This window comes from Mobula birostris, chromosome 13 (assembly GCF_030028105.1).
Source record: "Mobula birostris isolate sMobBir1 chromosome 13, sMobBir1.hap1, whole genome shotgun sequence".
Classification (NCBI taxonomy): Eukaryota; Metazoa; Chordata; class Chondrichthyes; order Myliobatiformes; family Myliobatidae; genus Mobula; species Mobula birostris.
In genome coordinates, this window is record NC_092382.1 from 100881961 (window position 1) to 100891427 (window position 9467).

At 51.3% G+C, this 9467-nt stretch overlaps 1 gene segment (V, D, J or C); it reads right to left on the reverse strand.

Annotated features, from left to right (window-relative positions):
• Positions 1-3302: 3302 nt before the first annotated feature.
• On the reverse strand, positions 3303-4149 carry LOC140208106 (T cell receptor beta variable 30-like). The segment is given in 2 exon segments: positions 3303-3616; positions 4043-4149. Coding segments are annotated over 2 exon segments (360 nt in total).
• Positions 4150-9467: the final 5318 nt, after the last annotated feature.

A 9467-nucleotide genomic window follows, 5' to 3' on the forward strand; every position in this document is an offset into this window, starting at 1 on the left:
CCCCTCTCATCCACTCTATCTGTGCCCTCTGATACAGAATCTCCCACTACAGGAAACATCCTCTCCGCATCCTCTCTATCTGTGTCCTCTGGTCCGAGACTCCTCCAGTACAGGAAACATCCTCTCCAAATCCACTCTACCTGTGTCCTCTGGTCTTAGACTCCCCCCACTACAGTAAACATCCTCTCCGCATCCACTCTATCTGTGCCCTCTGATACCAGACTCCCGCACTACAGGAAACATCCTCTCGACATCCACTGTACCTTTGTCCTCTGGTCCGAGACTCCCTCACTACAGGAAACATCCTCTCCGCATCCACTCTATCTGTGTCCTCTGGTCCGAGACTCCCCAACTACAGGAAACATCCTCTCCACATCCACTCTATCTGAGTTTTCTGGTCCTAAACTCCCCTCAACTATAGGAAACATCCTCTCCACATCCACTCTATCTGTGTCCTCTGGTCCTAGACTCCCCCCCACTATAGGAAACATCCTCTCCACATCCACTCTATCTGTGTCCTCCGGTCCTAGACTCCCCCACAATAGGAAACATCCTCTCCACATCCACTCTATCTGTGCCCTCTGGTCCTAGACTACCCTCCACTACAGGAAGCAACCTCTCCTCATCCACTCTATCTGTGTCCTCTTGTCCTAGACTCCCGCAATACAGTAAACATCCTCTCCACATCCACTCCATCTGTGTCCTGTAGTCCTAGATTCCACCACTATAGGAACCATCCACTCCAAATCCATACTAACTGTGTCCTCTGGACCTAGCCTCCCCCACCATAGGAAACATCCTCTCCACGTCTACTCTATCTGTGTCCTCTGGTCCCAGACTCCCCCACTACAAGAAACATCCTCTCCACATCCAATCTATCTGTGTCCTCTGGTCCTAGACTTCCCCGACTACAGGAAACATCCTCCCCACATCCACTCTATCTGTGTCCTCTGGACCTAGACTCCCCCACTACAGGAAACATCCCCTCCACATCCACTCTATCTGTGTCCTCTGGTCCCAGACTCCCCTACTGCAGGAAACATCCTCTCCACATCCAATCTATCTGTGTCCTCTGGTACTAGACTCCGCCGACTACAGGAAACATCCTCTCCACATCCACTCTATCTGTGTCCTCTGGTCCTAGACTCCCCCACCATAGTAAACATCCTCTCCACGTCCTCTCTAACTGTGTCCTTTGGTCCTAGACTCCGCCACTACTGGAAACATCCTCTCCACATCCACTCTATCTGTGTCCTCTGGTCCTAGACTCCCCCATTATAGGAAACATCCCCTCCACATCCACTCTATCTGTGTCCTCTAGTCCCAGACTCCCCTACTGCAGGAAACATCCTCTCCACATCCAATCTATCTGTGTCCTCTGGTCCTAGACTCCCCCCAACTATAGGAAACATCCTCTGCGCATCCACTCTATCTGTGTCCTCTGGTCCTAGACTCCGCCACTACTGGAAACATCCTCTCCACATCCACTCTATCTGTGTCCTCTGGTCCCAGACTCCCCCGCTACAGGAAACATCCTCTCCACATCCAATCTATCTGTGTCCTCTGGTCCTAGACTCCCCCGACTATAGGAAACATCCTCTCCAGATCCACTCTATCTGGGTCCTCTGGTCCTAGACTCCCCCACTACAAGAAACATCCCCTCCACATCCACACTATCTGTGTCCTCTGGTCCTAGACTCCCCCACTACAGGAAACGTCGTCTCCACATCCACTCTAGCTGTGTCCTCTGGTCCTAGACTCCCCCACTACAGGACACATCGTCTCTACATCCACTCTATCTTTGTCCTCTGGTCCTACACTCCCCCACTGCAGGAAACATCCCCTCCACATCCACTCTATCTGTGTCCTCTGGTCCTAGACTCCCCCAATACAGGAAACATTCTCTCCACATCCACTCTATCTGTGTCCTCTGGTCGTAGACTCCCCCACCATAGGAAACATCCTCTCCACATCCACTCTATCTGTGCCCTCTGGTTGTAGTCTCCCCCACTGTAGGAAACATCCTCTCCACCTTCACTCTATCTGTGTCCTCTGTTCCTAGACTCCCCCCCCCACTATAGGAAACATCCTCTCCACTTCCACTCTATCGAGGCCTTTTATTATTCAATAGGTTTCAACGAGATCCCTCCTCATTCTTCTATACTCCAACGAGTACAGGTCCAGATCCATTGAAAGCTGCTTATACGTTAACCCTTTCATTCCCGGTATCCGTCTCGTGACCCTCCTCTCGAATGCCTGCACGGCCTTTCTTAAACAAGAGAAAATCTGCAGATGCTGGAAATCCAGAGCAACACACACACACACACACACACACACACACACAGAGTGTTGAAAAGAACTAAGCACGCCAGAAGACATCTACGGAAAAGAATACAGTCAACATTTTGGGCCGAGCCTTTTCGTCAGAAGTATTCTTAGTCTCTAAGATACATCTTTTCTTTGATAAATTTCCAACTCGTGCCTTCTCTGCGTTCGCACGCTCGGTGCTGTGTCGTATGTCGTTGGCGATCGTGCTCTTGGCATTTTTTTTTCTTCAGAAGTGGTTTGCCATCGCCTTCTTCTGGGCAGTGTGTCTTTACAAAACAGCTGTGCCCAGCATTATCAATACTCTTCAGGGCTTGACTGCCTGGGGTCAGTCCGGGACATGTGATATATGCACCGGCTGCTCCTACGACCATCCACCACCTGCTCCCAAGGTTTCACGCCACCTTGATCGGGGGGTGTGGGTGGGGGGGTGGTGCAGGGTGTTTGCTCAGCCCAAGCGTGATCTGCAGACCAGCGGAGGAAAGGAATGCCTGACACTTCCTTACCTCCAGCCCGCCCTGTCTACCCTGTGCAAAACGCAATCTGCCCGTGTCTGTGCCAGTCATAACTTGAGACATGTCCGTCAGGTAGCCGCGGGTCGGAGCCCTCTACCGGGCCGCTTGGCCTTGTGAAACGTCCCGCAGAGGCCAATCGTCATACCTTTAAGGCGAGGGTGCCATCTGAAAGGAGATTTGCGGGGCAAATTGTTCCCCGGAGAATGTTGGGTGCCTTGAATGCGGCCGCCAGGGGGAGCTGGTGTTGGGAGTAACGAGCGAAGATCGAGAGGCATTCAGGCATGTACGTGAGCAGGGACTGGAGGGGCACGCACGAGTTTGCGGTGCTGTACTGGCCAATGCGGTCGGTTCCCCTCCCTGCTGTCAATCATGCGTCTGCTGCGTGTGACGTCATTTCCTCTCCACCCCCTCCGACTCCGCCTCGTCACCTGTACAAGTTTTTGTCGGGTGGCTGCTTTTCTCTCAGCCACTGTGAGGACTCCAGGCGCAGAAGTACAGGCCCGACTGATTGGCCCACAGTTCGTCGGCTCTCAGAATGAAAGTCTTTTCCTTCGGTCTCCGGGCGATGAAACCTTCGACTGATTTCTCCGTGTTCACTGCGCCGGTTGCTATGGAGTAGAACAGGTTCCGGGGCGCCCCCTCCCCCGGGTATTGCCGATACCAGTACATGTATGGATCGCTGCCGCCGCCGGTCAGGGCGCAGTTCAGTTGGACCTCCTTCCCCGGCGGTGCGGAAACAGCGGGCGGTGTCTGCTCGATGCTCCACGAGCTCGCCTCTGGCAGCAGAGGGGAACGGTTAGTAAGCGGGGAGACCCCCGGGGGACGGAGAATGAACCGCGTACGCTGAACGGAGAAATTGAGAGTGGGCAAACCAAAGAGCGGCAGAGCATGTGAGCGGAAGAGAGAGAGAGAGAGAGAGAGAGAGAGAGAAGAAAGTGTCTGCGTGTGAGGGACAGACAAAGAGAAATAAAGAAAGAGAGAGAGAGAGATAGAGGGGGACACGGAAATCGAGAGAATGCAAGAGCGAGACAGAGGAAAGAGAGTGTGAGGAGAGAGAGAGAGACAGTGGGAGAGAGACAGAGAGAGAGAGAGAGTTCTGAGAATATTGAAAATGAAAAGAGACATCAGGAATTGTGGACACCGAGCTCGGGAGCTCGATTTTGTATTCAATGCTTTAAGTTTGCTTGATTGGGTTTACTTACCAGCGCAGTCGACAATCAATCCCAGTAACACGGCGACGATTTTCATCGTGGGGATCTGGCTGCCGCTGTGACCGGCAGTCGTGCGCTGTTATCTCAGGCTCTGACATCAGCGAAACAGCAGAAGCGTGGCGGGAGTGAGGGAGATGATCTCTCGGTCCAACCCCCAAGCAGTCGGCGCGGGAGGCCGGGTGTGGACTGACTTCAGCAAACGCGCATTGTGATTGGCTGGACGCCGTCAGAGGCAGTGTGGAGAATACGCCCCGGTAAGAGAGTGTCGGACACTCCTCATTTAGCACCACCGCGCAGTTCGATTGGCGCAGGTCTGTCCTGATGGGAAATCTCCACCGGAGACGCTTGAATCGACTGGTCGGCAATGTCTTTTCGAAGTGTTGCTTACTGAGAGTCATCCTTGGTTGTGATCGGCCGCTTTGAGCTGAAAGCTTGCACCACGGGTGAATTCGAAGAAGCAAGAAATTATCAGATAAAGCTCTTTGCACATAATTTAGCAGTGTCGTTTTCTATTTCTGCCCGGTAAGGCAGTCAGCATAACCTAAGACCACACACCCGCCCCGAAAATTCAAACCTTCTAACCTTCCCACCGGGCAGGACAGGCAAGACCTTGACGTCGCGTCCCACCAGGCCCATGGACGGCTTCTACCCGTTGTTATTAGACTATTGATCGGTCCACCGAGTACGATAAGATGGTCTTCCGACTCCACACCCGACTTCGTCGTGACTCTTTCCACCTCATTGCCTTCCCGCCCTCCGCTCTCTCCCGGTAACTGTGACAGTTTAATCTGCGTTCTGTTATTGTTTGACCTTGTTCTACCTCGGTGTCCGACCTGCGTGAGCAACACTTAAACTAGATCTCTGTACACGTGGAAGCAGGTATGACAACGAGAGGCAACTGCAGACGGAGAGACGCATGCAATGGCACAAGCGGGCGGATAGCTCAGCGGGCTGATTTATACTTATGCCTCAAATGGACGCCCGTAACCTAAGCAAGTGGCCTACTCGCTTTCTGCGCTTTGGTGCATCTGCGTCTTTGCGCAAGTCGGGCACGTCGCGCACGCGCACACGCCTACCCGCGCAAGGCTTCATGGTCATGGTAGTCTTTCTTGGGGTAGGCCAGTTTAAAGCGTGCGCATTTTTTCGTAAAAGCGAAGGGAGTCTTCCATAATTTCGGAGGCCTGTCATAATTTCTTCCCTGCCCTTCAGTCGCCCAATGGGAAGCTACTGAAGCCTAGGAGGAAAAGCGATGCAACCAAGCGGACCAACCAGAGTTGTTTCGGTCTGCTTTGCCACGACGCGTAGTTACATTTGGGAGAGTGCCTTTCGTTCCAGGCATCAGCCTGCTGGCATCAATTTACCAGACGCCGAAACGCATGCGCACAAATACCCAGACGCAGACGTACACTGGCGCACAGACAGACAGACAGACAGACAGACACACACACACACACACACACACACACACTCTTTCTTCTCTCTCTCTCTCTTTCGCACTCAGTATCTCGGTACGCGTCTTCATAAAGCAGCCACCCACCTGTTCTCTGTTCCCCATCTACCATTCTCTGTTCCCCATCTACCATCGAGCAGAAAGGTCCCAAGGCACTACCGCCCCTGATCAAGGAATCAAGGACGGCTTTTACCCCGCAGCTGATGACTCCGAAGCCGCGAGAGAGACCGATCCTCCTCGGCACCAGCGGCGGCGCAGGAGTTAACTGTCAGCGGTCCGACTGCCTTAGCAACCAGAAGGTTATGGAATGCTGAAAGGAAAGATCTTTACATCAAGGCGCCACGGAGCAGTTTCTGAGGACAGTGGCAATATCTGGGGTTTTTTTGTGTGTGTTTGGTAAATGCAGTTAACGTATATGTTATTTTCGACAGACAACTGCACGCCACTCCTCAGCCTTACGTCACTCCATCAGCTGATCCACTAACGGTACCGCAGCAGTGAGCACGAAGCTCTTCGGGTTTGGGGGGGCGTTGGAGATGGGAGTCTTCTGAAGGGAGTTTTCACGCCCTCCCCGTGGAATGCGTGTTTTTTCCGCTTGGTGTCCCGATATCTCCCCACAGTCCGAAGACCTACCTATTAGTCATTGTCATTATAAACTGTCCCGTGATTAGATTAGATTATGAGGACACTCAGTCCTCGTTTATTGTCATTTAGAAATACATGCGTTAAAAATGATACAATGTTCCTCCGGTATGATATCACAAGAAACACAGGACAAACCAAGACTGAAACTGACAAAACCAAATAGCATATGTGGGGTTTGTGGGGATGTGGGGATGGGGTGACGCTTAAATGGAATTAAGTGAAATATCTTTATTGTAATTTCATAGTACAATTTGTCATGCACCAATACAGCAAAACTGAGCTTGCAACTCTGTTGCTCAATGCTATAAAACAACAAATAAAAAAACAAGAAATAAAATTTATTGTTCTGGTCACCGAATGATAGGAAAGATGTCAATGGAATTGAGAGAGCACAGCGGAGGTTTACTGAAATGTTGCCTGGGTTTCATCTCCTAACTCACAGAGAAAGGTTGAACAAGTTAGATCTTTATTCTCTGTAGCGTAGAAGGTTGAGGGGGAACTTGATAGAGGTGTTTAAAATTATGAGGGGGATTGATAGAGATGACGTGGATAGGCTTTTTCCATTGAGAGTGGGGGAGATTCAAACAGGAGGACATGAGTTGAGAGTAAAAGGGCAAAAGTTTAGGGGTAACACGAGGGGGAAATTCTTTACTCAGAGAGTGGTGGCTGTGTGGAACGAGAAGTGGCTGGGGCAGGTTCGATGTTGTCGTTTAAAGTTATATTGAGTAGATATATGGACAGGAAAGGAATGGAGGGTTATGGGCTGAGTGAAGGTCGGTGGGAGTATTTGTAAGTAAGAGTTCGGCACGGACTAGAAGGGCCGAGATGGCCTGTTTCTGTGCTGTAATTGCTTTATGGTTATAAAATCAAGTAGCCAGCCAGGACAAGCAATGGCCGGCAGTACAAAAGCTCAACTCAGATGCATGACAGCCATAAAACCCCTATTAAAAGTAGCAATATAGCAATTTATGGATGGTGCTCGATCGATTGGTTCAGAGCAATTACAGCTCTCGGGGGAAAAAACTATTCTTCGTTCTGAAAGTGCGGGCATAGAAAATCCTATGACGTCTGCCGGGTGGAAGAAGTTCAAACAGATGACTGCACGGGCGTGTTTGGTCCTTCCAGATGCTTGTAGCTTTCCTGAGGCAGCGAGAGCTCTAGGTGTCCTCCAGGGCTGGGGAGCTGTGCCCCGATGATCTTCTGTGCGCTAGAGCCGACCCGCTGAAGTGACTTCCTATCAATTGAGATACCACAAAGAGATGCAGTATGTTAAGATGCCCTCTATGGTGCAGCGGTAAAAGGCATCTGTTCAGGCAGACCATCTTTCTTCAGCGTCCCGAGGGAAAACAAGCGTTGCTGTGCTTTCTTAATTGTTGTCGTGGTGTTAGTGGACCATGCCATGGGGATTCCTAGAATCCTGAAACTCGACGCTCTCCCCACTAAGTCTCCGTTAATGTAGACTGGAGCGTACTCGTCATCCCGTGACTTTCCAAAGTTGATAATTAGCTCCTTTGTCTTTGCTGTATTCAGAGACAGGTTTGCTGGGACCGACGGGCCAGTTCCGCGAGATGTCTCCAAATGGATAATTGTTTGGAAGGTGGAAGGAGAGAAATACGGTCGGACTGCTTTGCTGGGGGCGGTTCAGCACGCCTGCAACTCATTTAACCCCTCACCTGCATACGTTTCTAACGTGGGTCGAGACCGCAGCGCGAGGAGGAGACCCACGCGGTCCCGCGGAGGATGACCGGACCCCTTGCAGACAGCGGCGGCAATTGATCAGGGGACGTTGGCTCTGTAACAACCTTTCGCTACCCGCTACCCTCCCGGGCCGGCCCACGGTTTAGATATGCATAATGTTCCTGTTGTCTGCGTCTAGCCTCCTGGTCAGACTCAGGTTCGCTTTCGTCTAGGGGCAGCAGCCTTCGGCCCCGCCAGAATAAGTAATCAAGTTACCCCACACCGCCAACTGACAGACAACACACGATGTACGATTTACAGATCACACTTTATAGACCTTACTGGGAACTATGTAATTAATAGAGATACAATATAAAGGAAAGTAAAAGGCGCCAGACTTATCAATGTTCAACCACTTCGTGCACAACCGTTGGAGCTCATTTAGCGGGGTTTTCTTTCCACCGTTCGAACCTCTCCGACCCCCTCGACCCGCCGCCTGGGACCAACCAGGGTGGTCGATCAGAGGGCGCCCAGCACGTCCTTCCGGTTCTCCTCCCGAAATACCCGCGCACTCACCCAGGTTCCCACACAGACAGATAGAATAACATGGACACTCATTGGTTCGTTCCCTCCCCTGTCAATTATAACCCAAACAAACAGCCACCCCACCCAACACGCATGCAGTTATAAGCAGCAATACCACAGAGATAGACATCCCGAACCGCAATTCCACGGACACACAGCAGCACTGATTTAAACAGAGCGATCGCACAGCACCCTACAAAAATCCACATCCCGGACGAGCCCCCATAATGTAGCCTCCTGCTTCAGGCTCGCTCTGCTCGCTTTTGTCGAGGGGAGCAGCCTTCGGCCCCGCCAAACTGGCGAATCAAGTTTGTGTGGATGCTGTGTGATTGAACCCCACAACGCAAAGTAGCAGACAGTACACCATATGCGATTTAATGACACACTTTATAAGTATTTCTTGGTGATGGGTGAGTAGAAACAAGTACAATAAAGGCGCCAAGTCAGTAACTCTATCAGTTCTGTGCACAAATAATTCGTTGGAGCTCCTACAGAACCGGGTCTCCCTTTCCTCCAGTCGATGTCCTCAGAACTCCGCCGACCCTCGAATGGGATCACACGAGGTTGTCCTCGTCTCCGCCGCTCGCCGAAGACCCTGGGCCTCGGACTCCCGCCCGGGCTCCTTTCCGTCGCCCAGCTTACAGCATCGCGTCTGCTCTCTCTGTCCTCATCGCGCCTTCTCCCCAAATCCCGCGAAAACAATAGCTTACAAACACACAAGAAAGAATAACATCCATCCCAATTGGTTTGCAAATGAATGCAGTTCCCGTTATCAGTAATTATAACCCAGACATGCTGCTGCCGTGAATCACTGTCACAGCAGTTAACAGTACAGAGAAGCCACTTTATTATACCTAACAAAGAAACCATTTTATTAGCTTCAGCAGTAATACAAAAGAAGAAACTCGTTACATGTGTCTCTGTTGTCAGTCATGTATTGGCTACGAGTGACGTGCCTTCAACAGCAAACGTCACTTCCTCTCTTCCCATCCACCCCTTCTTCCCAGCACTACCAGTCAACAGTAGTCGTTTTTTGTGGCGTCCCCCCCCCCATTTTTC